Genomic DNA, 26,997 nt, shown 5'->3' on the forward strand with positions numbered 1-26,997 from the left:
TGGATGGTCATTGTGTAATAAACACAAATACAGAATCATTATGTTGCACGTGTAAAACTAATGTCTTATGCCAATTATACCTCGATTAAAGACTTTAACATTAATCCAATTTCATTTTTTGGTAAACATCAGTGCAGCAGAAGCATCCGCTCAGGACCACCCCGACTACGTCCTACTCCAGCTCCTCTCACTCCTGCGCGTCCCGCTCCAGAGCCGCACCAAGATCACTACTGAACGCAAACCTACTCACGGACACTGAATACATCTACCGTCCAGAGAAGATTACTGCCTCAGTATCATCGAGCAAACCTGTCAATGCTCTCTTCACAACGGGAGGGGAGAGGTTAATGAATACTTAAGAAAACCCTGGGGGCGCCTGGGGGGCTCGGTGGGTTAAGCCTCTGCCTTCAGCTCGGGTCATAATCTCAGGGTCCTGGGATCGAGTCCCGCATCGGGCTCTCTGCTCAGCAGGGAGCCTGCTTCCTCCTCTCTCTCTGCCTCTCTGCCTACTTGTGATCTCTGTCAGATAAATAAATAAAATCTTTAAAAAAAGGAAAAAGAAAAGGAAAACCCTGGATTTCAGGCACTGTGTTGATGTAAACATGTTAAAATAATGAGACAACCAGGGGTCACAGCAGTATAGGAACGGTCTGGGAAAAGTAGAGAAACAGTCCTGTGGGTCTCTGAGTACTCGGCCACAACTCGGGAGCCAGCTGCCAAGGATGAGAAGATGAGGGGCTGATGCTGAAGACGCCCACCTCCTTCCATAAAGGCCAAACCAGAAGATGACACACCTACCTGAAAAATCATTGTCTAGACACGAAAAGGTTTCAAAATGCATCCACACAAGCACATTGCTCTTTGAAATTTAAAGAAAAAATTTATTGAGGATCTGAAAAACAATTCCTAAAAGATTGACTTTTCCAGAAAACTGTAGCTACACAATGCATTGCGTCTATTATGTTAAAACGTGCATTAGACACAAATACAAAAACCATGAAACAAGCCACCATTCTTCAACAATCTGAGCGAAGATAAAATGCCTAAGAACAACATGGATGGCCTGCGAAGGACGGGCTCTTTACTTGAAGCACCATAAAAAAAAAGCACAAACGGACGAGCGCGTTCAGTTATATACACTGAAGTGAACCTTTGGCACTAGGAATCGGAGCATCTGTCATAGAGCATCAACACATATTACAAAAGTGCGTAGTGTCAAAGGAAGAGAACCACCAGCATTCGAAGCAGCTTTGTCGACTAGGCAATAGAACAGGCTACAGTATGTCTCTCCGTTGTCCGTCACTGAATACACTGGTAGCAACTTTGAAATGAAAAAAAAAAGAAAAGAAAAGAAAAAAGGAGCTGTAACCCCTTTTATTTTTCTCTGTTTAAGGTCAAACAGAAAACAAACATCAACTCTGTTGTACACTAACATTTTCAAAGTACATCATTTGTACAAGAGAAGGACTAAACAAACTGTGTTTACAGAGATCCAGACGAAGTGCGGGCCGCCGGCCTCACACGGCCTTCCGGTGGTACTCGGGGGGCGCCACTTCATAATCGCTGGCACTAAACAAGGCGGCCGAATTCTTTGCCAGGTATCTAAAAACAAAACGGGAGTCATTACAAAAACGAAGGAGAAGCCTACCTCGATCTAAATCACGGCACAGACGCCGCAACGAACCGTTTCTCTGAAAAGAGACTAAAATAAAGGCAGCCTCGTGGTAAAGCACCTGTCACCCCAACTCAGATACACGGGGTCACACACACCAGACGGTGGGGCGTGAGGACGAGAAAGCCCAGTCACTGCATTTCGGGACAGTCAAGAACAGCTGTCTTCACAAGACCACCCTGAGAGCTGGGACTGTGTTCAGGAAGCAGACGCTGCACCCTAAAGGAACCTGCAGTGTTTTCTTTAGCTCTTTGAAACTCATTGTATGAAATACAGATTCAGAAACTGCAACCGCGAAAAAACCGAAACGGGCCCTGCACTGAGGGTCGGTGGCGTGACACTGTAGGAGCTCACAGCAAGTCCAGGCAGAGGGGACCCTCCTCATCAGAAGGGTGAGGACTCGAACGCCACGTCCCTCTCCAGGCACGTGCTCCAGTCTTGAGATCAGAAAACACGGGGTTATCACTCTAAGAAAATTCAAATACGGAAACAAAAGCAGAAACCGACCACTGCAACCTTTCCTCCCAGAACGGTGCCCAGGAACAAATCCACCATTTGGTAGGATCCACACTTTTCTAGATCTTTTCCAAAGAGTACAAATGCTTCTCCGCAAAGAGGGGACTCACACCCCCACTGTTCCCGCAGCGTGGCTGTTTTCAGCTGCCACAGCGTGGACAGCATCCCCATCGGGACACTTGGAGCTGCAGCCTTTAGCAGCGGCCTGGCTGTGGAGAACACGCTGCTGTACACTCGTGTCTCACACCTGCATGCGTCGGGAAATCTCTGTGCGCTTTCACGTACCTACCACGTCAGCTCTGGCCCGAGGGAGGCACGTGTGAACTTTTAACAGGCACTGCTGAGCCGCCCTCCAGAAAGCCGCTGGGAGCAGAACTGCCCTCTTGCCCAGCTCTGCAGTCCGGTTCATCTCAGCCAGCACAACAGAGACCCCTGACCGTGGAGCCCTGCACACACTTTCGGGAGGCCACCGAGCGGCCACTGCTGTGGGAGCCCACTGTGCCGGCTGTCCCTGCTTTACTCACCGTGATCACAACTCTTCCGTGTTACTATTTCTTTCTGTATGACTACTTTTAATCACAGGATTTTAACTTTTTACACAGTCAAAATGTTTATTTCCTCTATTGTTTGAGTATTTAGAAAGAACTTTCTCACTCTAAAAATAATGAAAATATTATCATTTTTCCATCATTATCTTAATAGTTTCCATTTTAGATTTATGCTTTTGACTCATCTAGAATTCTGGTCTGTGATTTAAGTGTGCATCCCATTTTGTCTCCTTCCAGAAGCCTCCTAGTGAGCCGTTCCCGTCAGACGCCGCTCCAGCACCCGCGGCAGTCCGCAGCGGCACTCTCCTCCCCACTCCCGCGCTGCACACGAGGTTCTCGCTCGTCCCATCTATAGTGCCGACGGACCAGTGATCTCCGGTGCACTGCACTAACTCATGTTTTTAATTTCAAGCATGTCCTTACACTTACTTTAGGAAATCATGAAGATAATTTAGCAACAATGCAAGGCTCTTCTCATCCAGAGGAGTATAGGCCAACATCGCTCCAATCCGTACTGGGTAAACAAGATAATGTAGTCAAGGTTACACAAGAGACAGCACTAGAAGCACCGTTTTTATTATGTGGGCAACAAATGCAATCACTGATTCCTTTAAAATACGTGACTTTAGAAACTCTTCACTTTTAAACAAATTAGGTAACATTTTAGATAAAAAGTTCGACTGAAATGGAATGTTCTATGTTATTTTCTGTTACCCCTTGATGTCAATTACAAAAGACAAAAATATTAAAAACCCCAAGGACAGGGGCACCTGGGTGGCTCATTGGGTTAAGCGTCTGCCTTCAGCTCGGGTCCTTGGGATCGAGTCCCGCATTGGGCTCTCTGCTTGGCAGGGAGTCTGCTGCTCTCTCGTGCTCTCTTCCTTTCTTCTGTCCCTCCCCACCACTTGTTACTCTCAAATAAAAATTTTAGAAAAAAAAGATAAAAAAATAAAAAAACAATATATAAAAAGTAAATTTTTTTCCTCAACAGGACCTTACCAAATAATCTCAGTAGATGCGGTGCCCCGTACACCTGGGACATGGGCGCGTCCGGGTGGTCGGCAAGGATCTCGGCGTACTGTGGTCTCTCAAATTTGTACAGGAGCTGAGTGCCCAGCATCACGTTGAAATATTCCTTTATCCCGGCCACAACCTCATTAACCGCATACTCCCTGACACAAGATAAAAATGTTTACTTTCAAAGCAGGTCATTGAGGGGCGCCTGGGTGGCACCTGAGCCTCTGCCTTCAGGTCATGATTTCGGGGTCTTGGGTTCGAGGCCCGCGTCGTCGGGCTCTCTGCTCAGCAGGGAGCCTGCTTCCCACCCGCGCCACGCCCCCTCCGGCCTACCTGTGATCTGTCAAATAAATAGATAAAATCTTAAAAAAAAAAAAGGTCACTGAAAAGAATTGAAAAATGGGGATTAATTCAACCAGTGTTAAGAGCAAGGGACTAGAACTGAAGGATGAACTAACGGCAATGAACTTTTAACTAACAAAATTTTTTAAAGGGATTTAAACAAAAGAACAAGAAAAATCAATTCCCAAAATAAACCAGTGGTAAGCAAACTACAGCCCTCGAGCGAAGAACGGTTTTTAAAAAACATTCTCAAGCAACTGTATTTTACATGGTTATGTATGTGCTCATACATAACAGCTTCAATTTTACCTGAAACATTTACTGTCTGGCCCATAAAGAAAGCATCTGCCAACCAAACTCCACATCAAAGCAATGAAATGCTACTTTGCTGGTTTCTGATGGCATTGTTTTTAAGAATAAGCGGCCATTTCAGAGGATTTATTTGGAAATAAAAATACTTAAAAGGAAAATATCTCTGTGTATACTTAAAAAATTTATGTATTCTTACTTATTATCTGTGTTTCCTCGAGATTTCTTGTAATTCGCATAATCCTCTAGAATAGAATCCACATTCTTCTTGGCGGGAAGATAAAAGAGCTACGAAAACAAAACCACACTTGAATAACACAGTATTTTTTTTTTTTTTTTTAAAGAAAAATTACACTGAAAATCTTTGATGCAACAAAAGACCACCTAACAGTTATGAAATAGGAAATGGCACTGTTCGGCACTTACAACATGGGCTAATGTGGCTGAGGAACTAATAAAAATCTTGTTTTCGTCCTTTCAAGTACGTAGCCAAGTGGGACCAGTGGCTGCCGTACGAGCTATCATGGCTCTAAAGGCCGGTCATCTGCTGGACACACTTTCCTGCCATTCAGTCCATGGAATGTGCCACAGAGAAATGCAGAAACGCGCCTCCCTGACACTGACATGATTTACTCTGTGGGTGACGCACCAGACCCTGCTGGAAGCACACGCGAAATCGCTTTTCATCTTCATCACGTCAGTCGTGGGAGGTGGAGCACAGAGCACAGAAGGGCCGAGGAACCCGTCCGAGCTAGGTAACTGGTGAGGCCAAGGTTTGAATCCAGCGGTTCAGCTCAAGAACCAAATCAAGTCCATCTGTTGTTGTCTAGGACCTGAGCCCCAAGCAGTCACACTTCTCGCCCCCCATCCCTGCCCACGCCATCTGTTCTAAGAACATGGCTCCTCGTTCTGGATTTGATGGTTACAGCAGCTGTCGAGGTCACACCCGTACACCCTAATGCCCCTATTTCCTTCACACTAGTCCTCAGACCTGGAGCTGGAGGAGAGTCAGGTTCCTTGAACTGAAGGGAGCCATGAACACCTTGCAGGAAGCATTACGTGCTTCCTGGTACGTGCCGCTAGGAGCAACACCATGCGATGGAATCCCATCTTCAATGACAGAACAGGAAACATGGGCTTCTTCTTTATCAATTTTCAGAATGATTTCCTACCCCAGCAACCTCCAAAATGGAGCTCTGGCCGCCCTTTCTCATTGCACACTCATGGGACTTCTACGCATGTACTCGGTTTTACTCCTTTGCAAGTGATGGCTTCTGGTCATCACACCATTCAGTCTCGGAATTACGGTAACGCTCATCGGACACATCCCCTCAGCAGTCAAGTCTGTACAATTTTTTTCTCAAAACCGTTTCCCACACTGTCAAGAACATCTACAGATGACAGTCTGAGTCGCTTTCAAGGTACCTGTTTTTGTCGGGTAATTAAGTCCCAGTCATCGACAAGCCACGGTTTGAGCTCCTCGGGAATCTTCACTTTCACTTCGACTCTGTTCATGAAGGTTTCCTCCTGGACAGAAAAGGGAACGGCATTAAACACTTACTTTTTCCCATGAACACAAACTACAATTCAGGGCTTTTCTCCACCTTTAGAGGCCCCACTAAAGTACCCAGACGGACTGCGGAGCTGCCGTTCAGAAATTCGTAAATGAAAAGCCCGACCGCTAAGCCGCTGGGAGGAAAGCATCTCGCCCTCACAGGTAACTGGGTCTACTCTGCGAAGGCACCACTTCGTCAGAGCACTTTCTCTTCTGCAAGTGCGCGCCCGCACTCGGAGCACTCTCGCATGGTACTTTCGTATTTGTGTTCCACGCCATATTTACATTCACAAGTATTTCCCATCTATTGTCGATATCCAAGGACTGCTCCAAATATGACCACCTTCAACTTAATACATAAAATTAAACGTACTGACTCCTAATGACGTCTTTAATAACCGCCATGAAGGTGTCTATTCTGAGAACGCGCCACTCTAAGTACACCCGTTTCCTAACCTCGACGTCAGAAATGTAAAACTGTTACATTAAAATTAAATTAAAGCCCTACTTCCAAATTCATAACTTTGGAAATCAGGAATGATTTTATCACTCACAGGAATTCTAAACTCATGAAAACTCAAGTTCTGCTTGTTTACTGCACAAAGTACTACACTAACACGCGACTTACGAAGGTAAGGCACTACTCACGCTCTCCACGGTGGGGTCCACGCGGGCCCTCTTCTTGCGAGGTGGCGGCGGGGTCTCACTGGTGCTGCCGCCATCCCCATTTCCAGGTGCTGCACAGGTTTGGGAGAAGGGGGGAGATTTTTAGCTTAATAGAGGAGAAACTCGTAAGGAAAACAGTCTGAACCCCCAGGGTTCCCTCTTGCCCATTACACAGGAGTTACTCAGATCTGCCACAGAGAACTGCAGTCCCACCACAAACAGCTCACAAACAGTTCTACCAAACATCTAGCGTAAGGCAACTTGTCACAATATCTTACATTTATTAAAAAAAAAATTATCTTCTCAATCAAGACTAAACATGCCACAGGTTCCTCCATGGTAAAAACAGTATCAGAGCTGGGGTCTCTAGTCCCCCAGGACCACACTACAATGTACGGACTCGAGAATGCTGCTGTGACTCAGCTTTGACATGACCAACAAACACACGCTTACTCTGAAAACTCTGTAAACTTTAACATTTAACACTAATTTCAAACTGCAAATGCTATAAAGATAAAATAATGAATTTTAACAAATTTAATATTCTTACCTTTCTGTTTGTTCTTTTTGGTTTTCCTAAAAGGAGAATGGGAGAAAAGAGAAAGAAAAAAAAAAGTGATTACTGCTAGTAGAAGTTCCCTTTGACCAGGTTTAAGTTCACAGAGAAATACCGCCTTGGAGGGTGAGACCAGGCTGTGAACCGCTCCCTGCTCAGACGACAACTTTCACGGAGGGCTGGCTACATGCACACCTCCCTCCACAGAGTACAAAAATAAACCAAACCATGCTGGCAGACTCCAAGGATAGTATTAATTTACAAATCCACTGCATATGTTATATAGTTTATAAGAACAAGTTCTACCCACGGTTCCACAAGTTCAAGTATCCCCGTGAGCTCTGTGACACACGTGTGCGTCCCAGCCTCACCGGCCCGTAGCCCTGTCCTCCTCTCAACCGGATATTCCCTTCTCCGCTCTTCCTCTGCACAGAACGAAGCTTCTCTCCTTCCTCTTGGTCATCATCTCAAATTGCAACTTAACTCCTGTCCATTTACAAACTAGCAAACAGCAAATTACTCATTTTAATTTCAAACATGACTATTTATAATAGAGTACAAAGAAACCAGGAACCAAACCAGAACACTATAGGATGCTGACTCTTCCACTTTAAAAAACATGTATAGGGGCGCCTGGGTGGCTCAGTGGGTTAAGCCGCTGCCTTCGGCTCAGGTCATGATCTCAGGGTCCTGGGATCGAGCCCCGCATCGGGCTCTCTGCTCAGCGGGAAGCCTGCTTCCCTTCCTCTCTCTCTGCCTGCCTCTCTGCCTGCTTGTGATCTCTCTCTGTCAAATAAGTAAATAAAATCTTAAAAAAAAAAAAAAAAAAAAAATGTATAAATGTTACTAACTGTACTGATCTAATTTAGAGCATGGGGTTCACTTAACAACTCAAATTCACTTTATGTTCACGTGTAAGCACAAAAAGTCTGGCCATCCAAAAGTACAGGGTTTTTTTTCCTGTTTCCCCAAGTTTAATTTCTGGAACACAAGTACTTGTTGGGACAGTATTTCTGGGTCAGATTAAACCATGAACTTTTATGGATATGTGTCAAGAACACGGAGGGACCAAAAGAAATCTACAGCCCTGACACGTTCATTCCTTACCCACTCGTTCTATACCACAAAATTAAAGAAAAAACACTGACAACTGACCCTAACTCTGAAATCTATAAACTACACTTCAGTAAATCACAGCCATAAAGACTTAGAGACATTCTTGCTTCAACCTTCTTGCTTACATTAATTAAACAAGCCAGTTTCTCCAACTACGGAGCCCATTTCCTACAGCAAACTGCTGGTGTTGTTTGTGGTCCCTTCCCTAACCCATGACTACGTACTATAGAGTCAAAATACTAGCTGTTAGATTCAATTTAAAGAGTAACTGGGGGCGCCTGGGTGGCTCAGTGGGTTGGGCATCTGCCTTCAGCTCGGGTCATGATCCCGGCGTCCTGGGATCGAGCCCCGCATTGGGCTCTCTGCTCAGCGGGGAGCCTGCTTCCTCCTCTCTCTCTCTGCCTGCCTCCCTGCCTACTTGTGATCTCTGTCAAAAAAATAAATAAAATCTTTAAAAAAAAATAAAAAGGTAACTTCCTATCTTCTGTGTCTAAAATGAGGTTCATCCAGCATATCCTGGCGTTTTCAAGTTAAAAATGTTCTAGTTTCCACGTTCGATAAATCCTAACACATGGTAAGTACCGAGTCTGAATTTCACTTGTAGAATTATACGCAAAATTGAAACAAAGACAGAGCTTCTTACACTTCAACATTCTTCTGTTGCAGACCAGATGTCTTCTTTCCCGGGGCCGCCCCTCTCATCTTCCCCTCTGCATACTGCTCCCTTCAAAAATAATTTCAACGGTTGTCATTGAGAACTTATGTGGAAAAATAAATTGTCCCAGCTTGATTCCATTTGAAATTTATATGCAAACTGAGGTCCCACGCCCCCTTCCCAAGTGTAACTCCCACAGAGCCCAAGCCTTACTACTAGGCTAAGATCACGTGAGTCTGCAACCACAGGAACCCCCAACAACATCCTGCTGTTTTCTATCGACCACTATGGACAGACAAGAAATGACGGGTATCGACTTCCTTTCTCTAGGAAAGGCTTCTGATTGCTTGAAGTTTAAAGCCCCGACACAGCAGCTGGCAGGTACCAACAATCATTTTGTAGGCAAGAGGCCAACATAATTTCTACTGTTCATTCCATTTTCCAAAATTAACTTGCAGACATTTCTCCTCATTCTCATGCTACAAAACAAACTTACTGGTTGGCTTTTTGGAGCTCCCGCTGTTTCTGCAGGTTGGTATCCACATACTTGAGCACTCTGCTTTCTGGAACCCATTCATCCCAACTGAAACAGACAAAAGTGAGGTTACCATTCCCAGTTATTTTTACCGCTATTCAGACTTTGTCCTCCAACTGCTTTTTAGAGATCCAAGAGGTAAGACTTTGGATTTCTCTGATGACATTTAATTTACTAAGACTACAAATCCATTCTCAAATGAGTATCTGTTCTGTAAAGGAAGGAAACATTTCATACCCTCAAAGCCGCATTCCAAACCGCAGCTGCCATATGAATTACAAAAACACATTATTCAAACCCTTCTTGAAATGACTTAGGAGCATGGCACTTAACAGGAGAGTCCCTAAGCAACTACCCGTACAGAGTAAAAAGATCCTGAAGAATTTTAACTCCCGAAAAAGGGAAAGAGTCCGTCAAAAGCTAGTAATATGGAACGTAACAGCAAAGTTACAAAACTAGCTATGCATTCCTTTCATCACCTGTAAAATGGGTGTAACTGTACCTACCTTTATGGAACGGTTATAAAAATTAAACAGGACATGTAACACGGGAGTCTGACACGTGAGACACACTCAAGGCTGGTCAGGAACACGATCAGGTCTAGCGCACTCAAACACCATCCGGACCAGCCCCACCAAGTCCGCAGATCAAACCATTACCCAACAGTTTATCAGACCACACCATCCTCAACCTTCACTCACAAATGCAGGCACTAACTTCAAAGACCTAACCAGAAAGATAGCTTTCAACATCAAAAGGGAGAACCAACCACTCTTAAAGTATCTAGTTGTGGGCATCTGGGTGATTCAGTCAGTGAAGCATCTACCTTCGGCTCAGGTCATGACCCCAGGGACCTGGGATTGAGTCCCGCATCGGTGTTCAGTGGGGGTCTGCTTCTCCATCTCCCTCTGCCTGCCGCTCCCCCCGCTTGTGATCCCTCTCAAATAAATAAAATCTTAAAAAAAAAAAAAAAAAAAATCTAGGGGCGCCTGGGTGGCTCAATGGGTTAAGCCTCTGCCTTCTGCTCAGATTCCCAGGGTCCTGGGATCAAGCCCCGCATCTGGCTCTCTGCTCAGCAGGGAGCCTGCCTCCCTCCCACATCCCCTACCCCATCCCACCCACCTCCCTGCCTGCCTCTCTGCCTACTTGTGATCTTTTTCTGTCAAATAAATAAATAAAATCCTTCAAAGAAAAAAAAAAAACCTAGTTGCTTCAGCATTCTGGCACTTAGAAAAGCTCCTTCAAGATTTCTGATGCAGTTTTTCTCCAAAGGGGAAATCAGAAACAAGATATTTCGTAGGGAACGCTGAACTAGTCATGCGAAGTGATTCTTTCCTCCTGCCGAGGGAGCTCCTTTAGTGACACAATTAGATGTATTTCAAAGCAGAATCTTGTACTGAATCGTTTCCCCCCTGACCTCTTACATAAGATAGCCAAAGGAGAATAACTAATTAAAGTGCAATCCTCAACATGATTTCCTAGAGAAAACTTTAAAACATGCATTTACCTAGAGGTCAGGAGGGGGTGGTGTACTGAGGGAGCTCCTTCAGGAACAGGAAAAAGGGCTACAATATCCTCACGTGTCTTCAAAGCTTTCTCAGAGCGCCTGGGCCTCACAGCACTTCTGAGACAGACAGCACAGTACAAAGTAATCTCAGTAACTAGGTGCAGAATTTAGCTTAAGCTTTATTAAGATTTATTTACAAATGGAATATTTAAATGTCTGTGTCAACAAGTTCCAATAAGGTCTTTGAAAATTTAGAAATATATTATTTCTGTAATATATTGTGCTTCTGAAAATATGTATATAGTGACTAAAGTGTAAAAACCTCCAATCTGGAGGCTGGGTCTCTGCCGCGTGACTTTCTGCAGATATAAGGTATTTGACAAACCATTTTCAAAATGAGAACCTTACTTTTACTCACACATCTACCTTTCTCCATTTCCACTCTCTCTAAATTAAGGGGAGCTGTCAATCTTTATTTACCACAAAGTTCCACTTTAGACCACTGAAAATCCCTTCCCACTGCGATACAAAATAGATCTAAATAAACACTTGGATCTAAAAACCAAATCAAGGGGTGCCTGGCTGGCTCAGTCAGCAGAGCATGCAACTCCTGATCTCCAAGTCCTGAGTCCAAGCCCCATACTGGGCACAGTATTTACTTAAAAAAAAAAATGTTTAAAAATTAAAAAATAACAAAACACAAATCAATTCCTGAGTTTGCTTTATGTGTCAGAAGCTGAAAACCCTTGCTGAGCCACAGGAAGACGAAATCCCTTTTGCTCTGAGGAACATCACTACTAGGGCAGTAACTGAAGTCCAGACGTTCAAAATTTTCCTAAGTCACAAGCCTAAGTTCAGAATTTTCTAAAGGTAGCTTGTCACTAATTCCCACGATTCCAGTGATCTGTGGCATTACTCACACAGTACTAAATAGAAACCTAACACACTTGTTGGGCATTTGCGTAACTCTTCCCCATTTCAGAATGGGTTTATTTAAAGGCTTCTCTAAATACTGAGATCAGATTTTCCACAATTATGCACACTGACCTATATTCCAAATCACCTACAAAAAAATACACCTTTGTTCATTAATGTCCTCAATACACCTAAGAGATACTAGAGATCTCCAATGTTTAGTGCCATTTTTAAGTCCTTCTTCCAAGGAATCAGCATATAAAATTAGCTGAAAACAAATCTACACAGCCTATCATTTACTTGTGTTACTGAATTCTAACAAAGGAAAAAACATTATCTTGAAACTGCAGAATCAGGAAATACAAGCACTGGGCACTTTCAAAATTTCTTATAAACTACAAATGCCACTCAAAACCCAAGTCTTTAAGCTATACAAATCTACCTGTAATTTTTACACAAAATATTGTACATAAAAAAGAGTTAAGCACAAAACCTGTGTGTTCACAGCTATTCAGATGAAATCTTAAAACCATTATTTACAAGTGTAAATAGGGAGCAAATCTGTGCCATGAATTTGCGGTTTTTCTTTGATTTTCTGGATAAACTTTAATTTTCCCACATGACAGGCAGGAATGAGATATTCTACTGTGTGGAGAGGACAGAGAGTCTTTCTGTACTGTAACGCTCTCAGCTGTACCCAACACTGACGAAGCGCCCGCCTGTATAATGAATCTAATACAAGACTGGAGCACAGTTTAAATATTTTCTCAACAGGGAAAGCTACAATACGCACCAGGAGCCATACGATGAACTTCCTGCATGTTAGAAATAATCCAGATATTAGGAATCACACTTAAAATCATAGTTTACGGGGCGCCTGGGTGGCTCAGTCATTAAGGGTCTGTCTTCGGCTCAGGTCATGATCCCAGAGTCCTGGGATCGAGTCCCGCACTGGGCTCCCTGCTCAGCGGGAAGCCTGCTTCTCCCTCTCCCACTCCCCGCTGCTTATGTTCCCTCTCTCGCTGTGTCTGTCAGTTAAAATCTCTTAAAAAATTAAAAAATAAAAAAAATTTTTTTTGATAAAACCAGTTTACTTCTACAAAACAGAAGGGTAATTTTCTCCATGGTTTTCCCAATTTATTATTTAAAATCCTATCTGTCATTATTAGAAATAGCTTGATTTCTAAGTGGGGGGAAAAAAATCACAAGGAATGGGCTTTCACACATTTTAGATTTCCACCTTTCTACAACTGTACTAATGGAAGAAAAGTGAAGGGTCTGGTATTTCTTCTTGGCTAAAAGCATTATGTGAAAAATTTTTCTAAGAAATAAAACTGGGCTGGGTCACCTAAACAAGACCAAAGTCACAGGGCCGGTTAGAGTCAGAGAGAAGCTCCGTCCACAGCAGCAAGTGCTCACGGCGTCCGACGGCTCATGTGGGGGACCAGGCGCCAGGACACGGCTACGCGATACAGAACCTTCAGAGCTGCTGGGAAACAACCCCCAGGAGAACTACTTTCTGGCAATCTTTGAAGGACAAAACACCACCAATAAAAGTAATTTAAAACCTCTCATAGTAAAAATTACAGACTTCAATGTCGAAAACCAGAAATGAGTAAATTATTAGATGTGAGACTTGTGGGTCCCCAGGAGAAAGAGTCATCGCTGAAAAAGAGAGCACCGCTGGCTAGACATTCTAGAACACGTTCAGTCTACTGTCCGCTCCTGGTAGCGAATCCACACGCCACTCCTTAAAAAAAAGAAAGTCTCACTCTTCAAGGTGAAAAATTAGGTTCTGTAATTAAATTTCTGTATCTTTATTAAACCATATTCTAGAAAGTGAACACATGAAATCCTTCTCTGCCAACATTTATGTTGTCAAAGTTCAGAACATAGATTTGGTCATTACTTCCTCATCAATCAACCTTATCCTTTTTCCTTTTTTAAGCAAAAAAATCCAACTAGCTTGGAGTTAACGGTCCCCAATTAATAAATGAGTTTATGTGAAGACAAAAAACACAAACTGTCCTAAAATGTACCAAAACCAGGAAAAAAAGTAATTGGTTGACTATTACTAGACGTTATACTACAGCACGAGAAATAATCCCAAGAACTTAAAATGGCTCTGCAGCCTAAAACCCATCCCTGTCTTCATCGTCACACACACGGGTCGCGCTAAAACCATACGAGAATGAAGGGCTTGGGTCCGTGACGCACATGACACAAGCTACCCTGTTAGGAATAAAACATTGCTTTTAAAGATCTAATGCTAATACTCACTTTTTATTCCAACCACTGTAATGTATAAAGTATTTCACTTGTTTGTCCTTTATGGCAACCTTTACACACTGAAATAAAAAAGAAAGAATTCACTCAGAAATAGGTTTTGAAGAAGCAGATGACCATCTGGTGCGCTTTTCGGGTTATGTAATCTTTCAGACGCGCCACTCGAGCTCCGTGGCCAAGAACGAGGACACGATGTGCCGGTCACGACCAGCGCTGGAGCGTCTCATGCACAGACGAGTCATACAGCCGCCTCACAGCCACCAGCCGCCGGAGCCGGTCCAGCAGCGCAGAGAACCCGTCAGAAGAGGCCACCCTGACCCTCACAGCGGTGGCTCGATCCGCTCTCCCAGAACAGCTCACGGAAGCCGTGTCTGCACTTTCTCCACGGACACCAGTCAGAAGCGTCCCGCGTGTCAAAAGCAAATCCAGCTCAAGCACGTCGGGCACCCCGTACGCTACAGGTGTCAGTAACTTACGAGACAATGAACTGTTTCACGGCAGAGTATGAGCAGCCAGCGAGGTGACAGAGGAAAACCATTTCATGTTCTTCTTAAAAGCACCAAGCCACCAGCATGCACGAGAGCGAAGTTTTTAACCCGGACGAGCGATCCCTGCCCGCTCGGGACGGAGTCTCTGTCTTGGGCAAACCAAGAGAACAGGGACAGCTAGGCTAGTCCTACAGCCATTTAGACATTGTTCACCGGAGTTTCTGCTGCCAGAGGGAAAGACTGGCCGGGTCAGTGGAGCTGACACAACAGAAGTGATACTCAGGGACGGAAATGACCAACAGAGCTCACAACGTACTTACAAACGGTCAGTGTGACATCACTGAGATGCTCACGCACATGAAGTTACCAGATTCTCCAGGAACCCAAATTCCACCATTTCAGAACTTTAAAAACACACATCTCATCTACGTATTCGAAACGGAGGAAAAACAGTGCAAGTGGTTATCATCCGGTCCCAAGGGCCCTTCGAGACTGTTAGGGCCACTTTCAGGCCCACATGCTCAGCACGGACGCGGGAAACCGCGCTGAACTCAATGCTGCGCATCCTGTACACCGCTCCTAAAAACGACAAGCGTTACCAACTGTCACACCCCACGTATAAGTTACCGGAATAGAACACTAGCAACGCTTTTCACTGGGGAAGGTCTCATCTCGTTGACCTCCGGGGGAACGTAAAACCGGTTTCGACAAGAGGAGCGCACCACTGGCACAGAGGAAAGGAAACCCCCGGGATTCACACTCTGACAGACACCCCAACCAGGAAGTCAGGCGTCCTCACACGCGGTACGTCTACACTGATCCTGGCCTGGGCAACCAGCTCAGGCTCACTCCACGTGCCACACTTCCACCCAATGCCAACCGCGCAGCACTTTTTCACGAGTCACTACCTACAAGGTGCAACCCGCTCCCACAAAAAACCAGTCTTTTACCTTTTCCCTCAAATGCTCCTGCAGCTGCTGGGCCTTCAGCGGGCCGCAAGACGGCAGTGCCGCGTCTGACCCACTCAGCGAGCGAGAGAAGATGCCAGACTCTAGGGACTACTCATCTGTGAAAACGGCCACTACCTGTCTTCCCACCGAACCCTGCAATCTGAGGCTCGAGAGTCAGGTCATCAGTCAGCTCAGCCAACTTCTCAAAGGAAAACAGGCGTCATACCTTCGCTTCATAAAGAAGAGGCCCATGAAAGCACAGCACTCGCTCACCTGGAAAAGTGAAGAAAAAATGCTGAGTTAATTGTAATTTCTCTTCGTAGCTAAGGGTCACGCATGAGAGCCATCACACCCGTACTCGCACGTACTGCTCACAAAACCGGGAGCACGGCCACGTACAGACGAACACTTCAGCTCCGACCTCAGCCGTGCCCCACGAAACAAGCACCTTAGCACGCACTGTAAAGAGCAAAAAACGACCGGAATGTCAATCGTCTTAGATCATCAAATCATCTATCTCCCAGCTAAGCCAATAAAATTCTATAATATCTACCTTTCGGCAGGGTTTGAGTTTGGTTTTTTGTTTTGTTTTTAAAAATTATATTTATTTATTTGACAGACAGAAACCACAAGTAGGCAGAGAGGCAGGCGGAGAGAGAGGAGGAAGCAGATGCCTGGCTGAGCAGAGAGCCTGATGCGGGGCTAGATCCCAGGACCCTGATCATGACCTGAGCTGAAGGCAGAGGCTTTAACCCACTGAGCCACCCAGGCGCCCCCCCCCACTTTTTTTTTTAAAAGATTCTGTTTTTATTTAAGAGAACAAGCAGGAGTGAGAGGGAAGGGCAGAGGGAGAGGAAGAAGCAGACTCCCTGCTGAATGATGAGTGAGGAGCTGACAGGTGCTGATCCCAGAAACCTGACATCATGACCTGAGCCAAAATCAGATGCTTAGCCCACTGAGCCACTCAGGTGCTCCTAGCTCAACTCTTAAGAAATCACAGAGCAATCAAGTTTTCACCATTTTAAAAGATTACCGCTACTTTTTAAAAAGACTGACAACTGGGGCACCTGGGTGGCTCAGGTCATGATCCCAGGGTCCTAGGATCCAGCCCTACATGGGGCTCCCTGCTCAGCAGGAAGCCTGCTTCTCCCTCTCCCACTCCCCCTGCGTGTAGTTCTCTCTCTCTGTCAAATAAATTTTTAAAATCTTAAAAAAAACCTTTAGGGGCACCTGGGTGGCTCAGTTGGTTAAGCCACTGCCTTCGGCTCAGGTCATGATCCTGGGGTCCTGGGATCGAGCCCCGCATCGGGCTCTCTGCTCAGCGGGGAGCCTGCTTCTCCCTCTCTGCCTCTGTCTGCACCTCTGTCGGCTTGTGTGTGCGCGCTCTCTCTCTCGACAAATAACAAATAAAATCTTTTAAAAAAAACAATAAAAAAAACCTTTTACATAAATAAACTGGCAACTTACAAACCTCCAACCTAAGTTATCCTAAAGCAAATGAGTATGTTCACTTTGGACATATGGCGCGCGGTCTCTCACATACCTACCGGGGCACTGTTGGAACAGGGTCTGTAAGTGGAGAGCAACGGTCTGCACTCTCCACACCATTTCCTTTCACCCTCACACGCAACAGGAGTGAGAGAGGAGCTGCCACAGAAACAGCTGGTGCAAAAGCATAGAGACAGGACAAGGCAACACCCCCACGGGGGCACAGAGCGCACGCAGAAGAGTAGCAATCAGATCGCGGAGCGCCTTACGCACTGCCGCGTCATGAAATCGGGACTTGATCCTGTCAGGATTCCCCAATCTGCCCAGCACTCTCTTGGGATTTTTAAAGCTGCAGATGCTCCAGCTCTCCCAGAGGCCTATCACCGGAGCGAGCACCCAGGAAGGCTCATCAAAGCTCTCCACGTCACTCTTGCACAGTGATCCCCTTGAAGACCCCGCCAGAGGCTGCTGGGCCTATGCAGAGCCTCCCGTGGAGACCCCAGGCAGGGAGACCCGTCAAGGACCCCTCCCCGGACTCCGTGGTGAGGAGAGATGGTCTGAACGAAATGGTCTGAACGAAAAGCAGTGAGGAGTGAGGACAAGCAAGCAAACGCAGCAGGTTCCAAATGACGTCCAGGCGGCTGGGGGCACTAACCAGAACAGGAAATGGAGGGAGGCGGCTTACACCTGTTTCGGACTCCGTGACCACGGCTGCAGCCCGTCCAAAACGGAGCCCTCCAGTAAGCAGCTGGGGACCAAGTCCAGAGCTCAGGAGAGCGTGCCGGGAGTGAGACCCTGGGATATAGACAAGGTGCAGCACCAACGGCAGCACCAGAGAGCAGGACTCCGTCCCCTAACCTCCCCGCCCGGCTGCAGTTCAGACACTGGTGAAGGGCACCGGGGTGGCCGGCTGGTCAAGCACCCAGCTCTTGATCTCAGCTCAGCTCATGACTTCAGCGCCGCGGGATCGAGGCCCACCATGGGCTCCACGCTGGACATGGAGCCTGCTTAAAAACAAATACTAGAGACCCCTGAAAACCGCCTTCTGCCAAAGCCAATTGCACGCAGGCCAAGGCCCTTCCGACCTCCATTCTAGCTACCAGACGCGCTCCTCCTGACCCACGCGCAGCGATCAGGAGGCCCGTGAGCCAGGAGAACAGACGCCCACAGCCCGCGCTCGGTAAAGGGGACAGATCTGCAGCGGGGCAGAAGAGCGGACCATGGGGTCAGATGCGGCCTGGAACGCCCTGCTCTGCTCCCAAGACCAAGGTCCTCTGTCCAAGCTCCCCCCGCAGGGCCGACGAGGTTCCCATGCCCCCTGCTCCCACTGGTCTGGGCTACCACCAGCGGGCCAGCCCCTGACCGCGGGCAGCCGGCCGGTCACTCCCCGCCGTCACAGAACTCCCAGGCGAGGATGTGGCCCGGTGCACACCAGCGGCCCTCGGAGCCTGCTCACAGCGGAGCCGTCACCGCACGAGGAAAACGTCCGAGTGCCCCGGAACCGGGAAAGAGCGTCCGACCACGCTGCCACCATCACAGAAGCGCAGACGTTGCGCAGCGTCCAAGGCCCTCCTGCCCGCGTCCCTGCAGGCACCCGCGCTCCGAACCCGGCCGCGGACACACGGCAGGAGCGGCCGAGCGCCAACGCCAGCGGCTTCCGGCCCGCGCAGTCCCGGCTCCCGCAGCACGCGGGCCCTGCGCCGTCGCCCCCTACTCCGTCCCCAGCCCCCCTTTCGTTGACGACTAAAGCGCTTCCTCCAGAAAGCCCTGTGGGACTGCTCCGGACCCGGCCACCCGCTTCGAGCGCCCCCTTCCGCGCCGTGGCCCCCGATGGGCTGGCGAGCCCGGAGCACACGGGTCAGCAAGGGAGCCTACGCCGAGACCGCGGTGCGGACACGCGAGCGATGACGTCATGCCCCGGGGGTGGGGGCTCCGTACCTGCCGTTCCACCCGAGCCAATCCCACTGCCGCCGCGACGCCGAGGTCACCGGGAGCGGGACCCACACCGCGGCGCGGGGCTACGAGAGCGCGCGCGGGGCTTGGGGGGGGGGGTCGTACCCGAAATACTCTGTTTCGTCTGTTCTCAGAAAACCTCCCTTCCGAGCCTCCCGACCCGAACCATGCGCACCGCCCGCGCCGTCCGGCTGACAGGGCAGGTGGACCTACGGGGGCGGCGGCGGGCCTTCCAGGTGGGAGCGAGGGCACCGCGCCCCCCCGGCCCCCGGCGCCGCCGCTCGCTCTACGGAAAGCCCGACACACGGCGAGGGGAGGACCGCTCCGCTACACACTCTCGGTCCCTGCCCGCCCGCGACACCCCCGAGGCCGCGCCGCCCGGGCGCGTGCCCGCGCCGAGGACGCCCGCCCCGAGGACGCCCGCCGATGCCGGCCGCACAAAGCCCCCGCGCGGCCGCCGGGAGGGGGCGCTGCGCGCGCGAACGCCGGCGGCCATGATGGCGCTACAGCCTCGCAGCGGCCATTTCGCAGCAGCGCGCTCCTCCCGCGCGGGGGCCCCGCCAGGCGCCCCCACCCCGGCCAGGCCGCCGCCCCCCCAATCCCGGGCGCCCCCAGTCCCCTCAGGCCGAGGCGGGCGGGGGCGCCGGCCGCGGGGCCGTCCCGGGCCTGGCGGGCACCCCACCCGCCGCGCGCGGCCGCCCCTCCCCCACGCCACATCAGCTCCCCGCCGCCGCCATGGCGCGCCCGCCGCCTCCCCACAATGGGCGGCCCCCGCGCCCGCTTTCCCCGAGGCGCCCGGCGCTCCCCGGCCTCCCCGCCCGCGCCGCGCCCGCGCCCGCGCCCTCGCCCGCCGCCGCTGCAATGCGCCTTCCGCACAAAGCCCCTACCCGCACCCCCCGGCCGCGGCCCGCATCGCTCCCCGGCCCCGCCGCCCCCCGGCCGCCCCCTGCCCGCTCCCGCGCCGCCCGCCGCCTCTCCCCGACCGCCCGGACTCACCCTCCTGGAATTTGGGCTTCGGGTCCTGCTTCGGCGCCATTTATAAGTGATTCGCCGCCGCCTCCTCCTTCTCCCACCACCCCCGACTACCGCCCCCTACTCTCTACCCCACCCAGCGCCGCGTCAGACGCGCCGTCAGGCTCCGCCAGCTCTACATCCTGGGCCCGATTTGCCAGCGCCCGCAGACCTCACCGCGCCGCGACCGCGCAGCCGCCGCCCCAGCCAACGGCCGCCCGCCGCGCACGCGCCGCTGCGCCGCGCCGCCCCGGGGCACGCCGGGACCAGTAGTTCGGCCGAGCGCGGGACGGGGCGGGAGAGCTGGGGGGCAGCGGAGGGGCGGGGGGCGCCGAGAGCGCGGGTGCCCGGCTCTGCCCGCACCCCTGCAGCACCCCGCTCCTCGGGGCCGCCCGCGTCCGGGTCACCCGGGGGTGGGTGTGCGGCCGTCGGCGGTGGGCGCCCCGCTCCCGCCGCAGCCCCTCAGCCGCCCCCACGACCCCGGGGGCCGCGGACTCAGCCGTGCCCGCGCCCTGCGCTGCCCGCCCCCGGCACCCCGCCCCTGCCTTCCGTGCTCGCGGGGAACTCGGGGTGGGGATTCTGCAGACCCCTCGCTAGTTCCTGAGGCCGCCGCGCAGCAGCGTCAAACGCTGGGCGCAAGTGTGGGGGGGACCCCGTCCTGTCCCTCGTGTCCCTCGTGCCCCTCCCCGGCCTGCTCCTGCCGTGACACAGCGGAGCCGATGCCGTGTGTCTTCTGCCCACACCTGCAGTCACGTCTGCGTCAGCCTCCCGCGTCCGGGGGCCCACCGCCTCCCCCACGATTCGCCGATTAACCGAGAGGACCTGGGGGTCTCCTGCAGGGCCCTGGGGCTGCTTCCAGGGCCCCACTGTCGGGAACCCACCGCTTCAACCTAAATCACTGTGCACGTGGTGGTGTTATTTTGGGGCCCCGAATGGGGCATTACTGAGTAAGAGGCTGTGGGCCTGTTCAACGGCCTCCACCCGACAGTCTCCAAGAGCTTGTGTTCCCCGTCGGTGCCCACCGTGCTGTCCGGTCCCTACACCCTGTTGTCAGAGGAAGGCGAGCTGCGGCCGGGAAACCGGACCTGGAGCGGAACCTCCTCCAGAAATGGGGGGAGGGCGAACCTGAGGTGGGAGGGGGGCCCGGCTGGGGGGGGGGGCGACGTGTGCTCGGTCCTTCTCTGCTGTGGTTCCGTGGTGCCTGCATGTGTAGAAATTCATCAAGCCCTATGGTTATGAGTAATGCACTCGTAAAAATTCATCACGATACACAGTTATGAGTAGTGCACATTAACAAAAATCTCTCTTAAAACTCACTTTATTTGGGGATGCCTGGGTGGGGCAGTCAAGCATCTGGCTCTTGATTTTGGCTCAAGTCATAATCTCAGGGTCCTGGGGTGGACGCCCCAATCCTGCTGTGGGTGCTGGTGTGGAGCCTCAGGATTCTTGACATTCTCTCCCTCTCTCTCCACGCTGCCCCCCCGCCTCTTTCTCTCTCTCTCTCTTTAAAAAACAAACCAAACCAAAACCATACAGAAAACTAGAAAGAAAAATACATTCCAGATCATGCCTGATTTCCTCCGTATGGCCCTCCAACACAGAAAGTCATTCTCTTACAGACCACAATACCATCATCATGCACAATTACCTGTGAGTCCCTAAAATCATATCATTCCCTTTCCAGATTTCCTCACTGGCCCCCAAAATATTTGTATTTTTGTTGCTTTTTTTTTTCCAAAACTGAATCCATTAAATGACATTTTTTTAAAGATTTTATTCATTTATTTGACAGAGATCACAAGTAGGCAGAGAGGCAGGCAGAGAGAGGGGGGGAAGCAGGCTCCCTGCTGAGCAGAGAGCCCGATGCAGGGCTCGATCCCATGACCCTGAGACCCTGAGACCCTGAGACCCTGAGACCACCACCCGAGCTGAAGGCAGAGGCCTAACCCACTGAGCCACCCAGGCGGCCCCATTAAATGACATTTTGCATTTGGTCATTAAATCTCTTAAACCTATTTTAAATCTAGATCAGAAGCACTTACGGTAGGAATCCATGGATGCAATTCCAACGGTCCATGAACCCTTTGGTTCGTAGATAGGTAGAAAAGTACATCTTTATTATCACCACATTCAAAGTGAAATCTAGCATTTTCCTTCATCAGAAATGAAGGAAACGAGCTACAGCAACCCCTTGGCTTTGCCATACTGCAAATGAGGTGCTTTCATGTCGCATTACAGTTCTCGTGTGTATCTTAAGGCTGTCGTTTACATTTCATCATGATCTTGAAATCACTGTACTTCTTAGACCTGCTGCTAGATCTTGTTATTTAATGCATTAGAAACGGGGCATGTACATCGCCATATTTTAAGATATTTTGATAACTCTATTTCAATAGAACTGTTTTCCTTTATCAACCTGTGTGTTTGTTTCGCACATTTGAAATCATTCTGAAAAGAGCTAATGACAGGGCACGGGTGGCTCAGTCATTGAGCGTCTGCCTTTGGCTCCAGTCGTGATCCCAGAAGGCTGATTCTCCCTCTCCTACTGCCCCTGCTTGTGTGCCCTCACTGTCTCTCTGTCAAATAAATAAAATAAAATAAAATAAAAAAAGAGCTAATGACTTCACCAGACTGCTGCAGGGTGGGAGTGGGTTCTGGGCAGAAAACGGTCCATCCATGCACACACTTCATCTTTACTAGTATTAGTGTGTGCTCATGACCATGACCCCTGCTTTCTGAAGAACTGAGCCTCAACTTTTTTTTTTAATATTTTATTTATGTATTTGACAGAGAGATCACAGGCAGGCAAAGAGGCGGGGGTCGGGGTCGAGGGGAGAGGAGCAGGCTCCCTGCTGAGCAGAGAGCCCAACTCGGGGCTTGATCCCAGGACCTTGAGACCATGAGCTGAGCCGAAGGCAGAGGCTTAACCCACTGAGTCCCCCAGGTGCCCACTGAGCCTCGATTTTTGAATGTCTGACATTCTAGATTTGTCTGATGGTTTACTCATGGTGTTAATTCCCTTCTTTTCTCCTTGTACTTTCCAGAAGCTTAAAGTTAGGTCTAAAGCCTTGATGAGATCTAAGTGGAGTGTTTTGGACAAGAATTATCTTAAGCGATGCTATGCACTTCTCAACGGGGACCCATGAAGACCCTGAAGTCTGGATGTCTTGTCCGTGACGCTCGATCTGATCACTGGGCTGAGGAGGTTAAGGCCATTTTGTTTTTCATAATCAAATAGTATTTAAATTTATGGAGATTTAAGCACATATACAAAAGTAGAGGGGATGGTATGATCACGTATGCATCACTCAGACTCTATGATCATTAACGCATTAAAGTGTTAATAACCTCCCCCCGCCCCCCCGCCTACCGACCGTTCCTCTCTCAGCCAAAATCCCTAACACGAATCCCGAACGTCATACCCATTTCTGTCATAAACAATTCAGTACACATCTCTTTTTCATTTTTTTCTCTTTCTCCAAATTTTTTTAAAGATTTTATTTATTTATTTGACAGACAGAGATCACAAGCAGGCAGAGAGGCAGGCAGAGAGAGGGGGGAGCAGGCTCCCTGCTGAGCAGAGAGCCCAATGCGGGGCTCGATCCCAGGACCCCGGGACCACGGCACCACGGGACCACGGGACCACGACCTGAGCCGAAGGCAGAGGCTTTAACCCACTGAGACACCCAGGCACCCCTTTCTCCAAATTTTTAACGCCACTTAGTTGACACACAGTGTAATATTAGTTTCCGGAATAGAATTCAGTGATTCATCACTTACAACACCTGGTGCTCATCCCAGGTGAAGGGCTCTTTTTTAAATACAGTACTGTTATTACACTTAAAAATAAATAACTTCTTAGTATCTTCAAGTATCCAGTCAGCAAATAGATTCCCCAGATTGTGTCATACATGTGTTTTTATGAGTGGTTGGTTCAAATCAGGATCCAAACACAGCTCATAAATTTCTTTGCATTTCATTTGTAAGATATCTCCCTTTTTCTTGCCCTCTGCTTGTCAGAGACACTGAATCACAGAGAACTAGCGCGCTTTCATAAAATAAATCCTTTACAGAACAACTGAATGTCAAGTGTGCTAATATGAGTTTCAGGGGACAGTCAGGTGTGTTTGATTTGGCATATCTTTGAATACATTCTTTTAGCAAAAATAGTAATCAGTCATCAGTCGGTATATTAAATCACCAGCCAGCAATAAGAAAAAAAAATTTTTTTTCTTTGAGACCAAGCTCCTTTTTAAATGTTACTTCTGACGGAACTGTGACCCTGACTCCCTCCCTGGAGCTCAACGTTTGCCTCCAATCAAGCCCTCGCTTTTCCTAACGCTTTTAAAATGAAATAAAATGAGATGAATGGTACTTACTGAATATAAAGCATTAAAAAATAAATTTAAATCAAAATCCCCTCCTACCAGAACACTGATTAAATTAGTGTCCTGGGGCTACCACCACAAGGTGCCACGAGTGGGTGCCTTAACATCAGACGTTTGCTGTCTGCGGGTTCTGGAAGCCAGAAGTTGGAGATCAGGGCGTGGGCCGGACTGCGCCCCCAGGCTGGGAGGAGAGCCTGCCCTGTGACTCTCCCTGGAGCTCTAGTGGTGATGCTTGGCCGCCCAGCTTGGGGGAGCACTCCGGCCTCTGCCTGCGCCCTCACGTGGCCTTCTGCCTTGTGTCCAAATGTGCACTTCTGGGTGTGTGCCTGTGTCCAAATTCCCTCTTTTTATAAAGACACCCGTCGTACTGGGTTAAGAGCCCTTTTGACTCCAGTGTGAACTCATTTTGACTAATGACATCAACAAAAACTTTATTTCCAAATAAGGCAGCCTTCTGGGAGACTGGGGGTTAGGGCCTCAACAGATGCATCCTGTGGGAGCTCAATTCGACCCCTACGTAGCCCGTGTTCGATTTCCAATGGATGCAGGACGAACGCTTCTGGGAGAGAGAGTGTGCTTAGGGCGGTGAGCACTGGGTGGTGTCCAGCAGAGCTGACTGGACGCCTGGAACTCATGTGACACTGTACGTTCATTGCACTGGAATTAAAAATCAGTAAATCAATACATGGGTGATACCTTCATTGACTTCCTGTCCATCTACCAGTTTGCCTCTTCTCCGATGGGGTTTTTGCCTTTGACAAATCCTGCATCCCCCGCACCCCCTCAATAGAGATTGTTTAACTAGTGTCACAACCGAGGCATTTAGGGGTCTTCATTTCCGAAGCGGAGATTTTCCGCGTGTCTTCCGGAGCCCGACGCCGCGCCCTGCCCCGGCGCCAGCAGCCTCCCGGGGCTGCGGGGGTGCTGGGGGCCGCGAGGGAGGGCGGGGAGTGTCCAGGACGAGGGGCCCTGTCGCGGCTGCCAGCAGAAACGCCAAGCTTTGGCGCTACGACACCGGGTTTTGGGAAACCTCGGCAGCAGAAGGTCTCCGGAGACCCCCGGAGGGCCGGCGGGAAACGCTCCGTTTGGGCCGCTGACTTCGGGGGGAAAAGGTTGGAGTAGTCCGGCCGGCCCGTTGCCTGAAGCGGTCCCGGGGGCTCCCAGCAGCCCCGGGCACCGCAAGCCCTTCCCGGGCAGAAGGCCAGTGCGTCTGAGGGCAGGAGACCGCGCGCACCGGACGCCCCGGGCGCCCCTGAGCTGCGGGCTCGTCGGCGCCGCCGAGCGCCCGGACATCAGCCGAATGACCACGGTTACGTGTGAGTCAAAAACACACAGTTCGGCATCTGGGGAAACCCCTGGGCCTCATTCCTGTAGAGCCCTCGAGCCCAGACGTCGTGCCCGGCCCCGGCCCAGGGCGCGCGGCCGCCGGCGGCCCCCTGCCCACGGCGCCCCTGGCCCGGGACCGCACCCCTGCCCGGTCGTCGGTTCTCAGAGCGGCCGCCGGTCGCCGCGAGCCTCGCGAAGGCCGATACGCCGGCGCCCCGCGGCTGGACCCGCCCGCGGCGAGCCGGAAAGGAAAAAAGACGCACCGCCCAACGTGGGGCTCGAACCCACGACCCTGGGATTAAGAGTCCCATGCTCTACCGACTGAGCTAGCCGGGCAGGCGGAGACCGGCTGCTTCCCGGAGCCTTTCAGCGGAACCCGACTCCTCCGACCTGCCGCGGGACTTGGGCTTCTCGTTGGTTTCATTTCTCCGGTTTCGGGAACGAAGTTGTTCTCTCGGCACCGCAGCCCGTTTCTGAGTCTGCGCGCGCCTGCGGCCCCACAGGCTGCGCGCGCGGCCCACGGCGGCCGGGGAAGGCGGGCGCGCGGGCGGGGTGTGGGGGGCGCGGGCGGCCACGGCGGCCGGAGACGCGAGCGGACGCGGGGCCGGGGGCGCGGGGCACCTGCTGGCGTCCATCGGAGACCCCGGGGCGGGCGCTCGCCCCCCTTGAACTGGGGCGTAGGAAGGGTCCGACACCTGCTCCAGTCCATCCTAGAGCCCGCCCCCTCCGGGCAGGTGTTCGGCCAGATGCAAGGGGCAGGGGGGGTGCCGGATACCTGCGTGGACGCGGACCCTGCAGAATACCTCAGAGCTCAAGGCACCATAGTAGAGCTCGCTGGCCTCCGCGGGCCCGTGTGCGCTTGAGTTTTCTGGAATTTTTCTGAGGTTTTAGGGGATTTTGCAACCAAAGCACGGCATATTCTTCACACAGTAGGCGGTAATGGAAAAACGAAGCAATCTCAGAAATTAACTGAAAATACCCTATAGTGTTGCCTCTCCCACAGATCTAAAGGGGTGAGGACCTTTATCTCCTAGACTCAGTGTGGGAAGGAACACTACTTCAAGGCTCTCCCCCTGAAACTGAAAAAGTAAAGACTTGTTTTGCTTTTCTAGCAGGAACTGTAATTATCACCACCTAGTTCCCCTCCATGAAGGAGTCCTCTGCTTCATGGGAAGGAAAAATCCCACAAATGTGTAGG

The 26,997-nt window shown here is 50.2% G+C and overlaps 1 protein-coding gene and 1 non-coding gene across 3 annotated transcripts; both read right to left on the reverse strand.

Moving 5' to 3' along the window:
* Nucleotides 1-860: 860 nt before the first annotated feature.
* On the reverse strand, nt 861-20,230 carry LOC111152531 (mortality factor 4 like 1). 2 transcript variants are annotated; one of them, XM_022511013.1, is made up of 13 exons: nt 20,071-20,202; nt 15,860-15,906; nt 14,190-14,257; nt 10,995-11,111; nt 9,449-9,535; nt 8,941-9,021; nt 7,176-7,201; nt 6,608-6,696; nt 5,830-5,931; nt 4,604-4,692; nt 3,736-3,908; nt 3,166-3,250; nt 861-1,602 (listed from the first exon to the last, which is right to left on the reverse strand). In XM_022511013.1, exons 1-13 carry the CDS (start codon nt 20,108-20,110, stop codon nt 1,518-1,520), a joined length of 1,089 nt encoding a protein of 362 aa, XP_022366721.1. In that variant the 5' UTR covers nt 20,111-20,202; the 3' UTR covers nt 861-1,517. The 2 variants fall into 2 exon arrangements, with proteins under 2 accessions (XP_022366721.1, XP_022366722.1); XM_022511014.1 differs by lacking the exon at nt 10,995-11,111 and having other exon boundaries at nt 20,071-20,230.
* Nucleotides 20,231-26,062: 5,832 nt separating this feature from the next.
* On the reverse strand, nt 26,063-26,135 carry TRNAK-CUU. The gene has a single exon. It is a non-coding gene; the product is annotated as a tRNA-Lys (tRNA).
* Between the last annotated feature and the right edge of the window lie 862 nt (nt 26,136-26,997).

The sequence above is a fragment of the Enhydra lutris genome, unplaced genomic scaffold (assembly GCF_002288905.1).
Source record: "Enhydra lutris kenyoni isolate GAN:26980312 unplaced genomic scaffold, ASM228890v2 scaffoldscaffold29, whole genome shotgun sequence".
NCBI classification, from domain to species: domain Eukaryota; kingdom Metazoa; phylum Chordata; class Mammalia; order Carnivora; family Mustelidae; genus Enhydra; species Enhydra lutris.

Excerpts from the sequence above, each read along its gene's own strand:
- LOC111152531 (XM_022511013.1), bottom strand. The coding sequence starts at position 20,110 with ATGGCGCCGAAGCAGGACCCGAAGCCCAAATTCCAGGAGG. Across the intron at positions 14,258-15,859 it reads CTCTTCTTTATGAAGCGAAG|TGTGTAAAGGTTGCCATAAA; the intron begins GTATGACGCCTG and ends TTTTTATTTCAG. Across the intron at positions 4,693-5,829 it reads TAATTACCCGACAAAAACAG|CTCTTTTATCTTCCCGCCAA; the intron begins GTACCTTGAAAG and ends TTGTTTTCGTAG.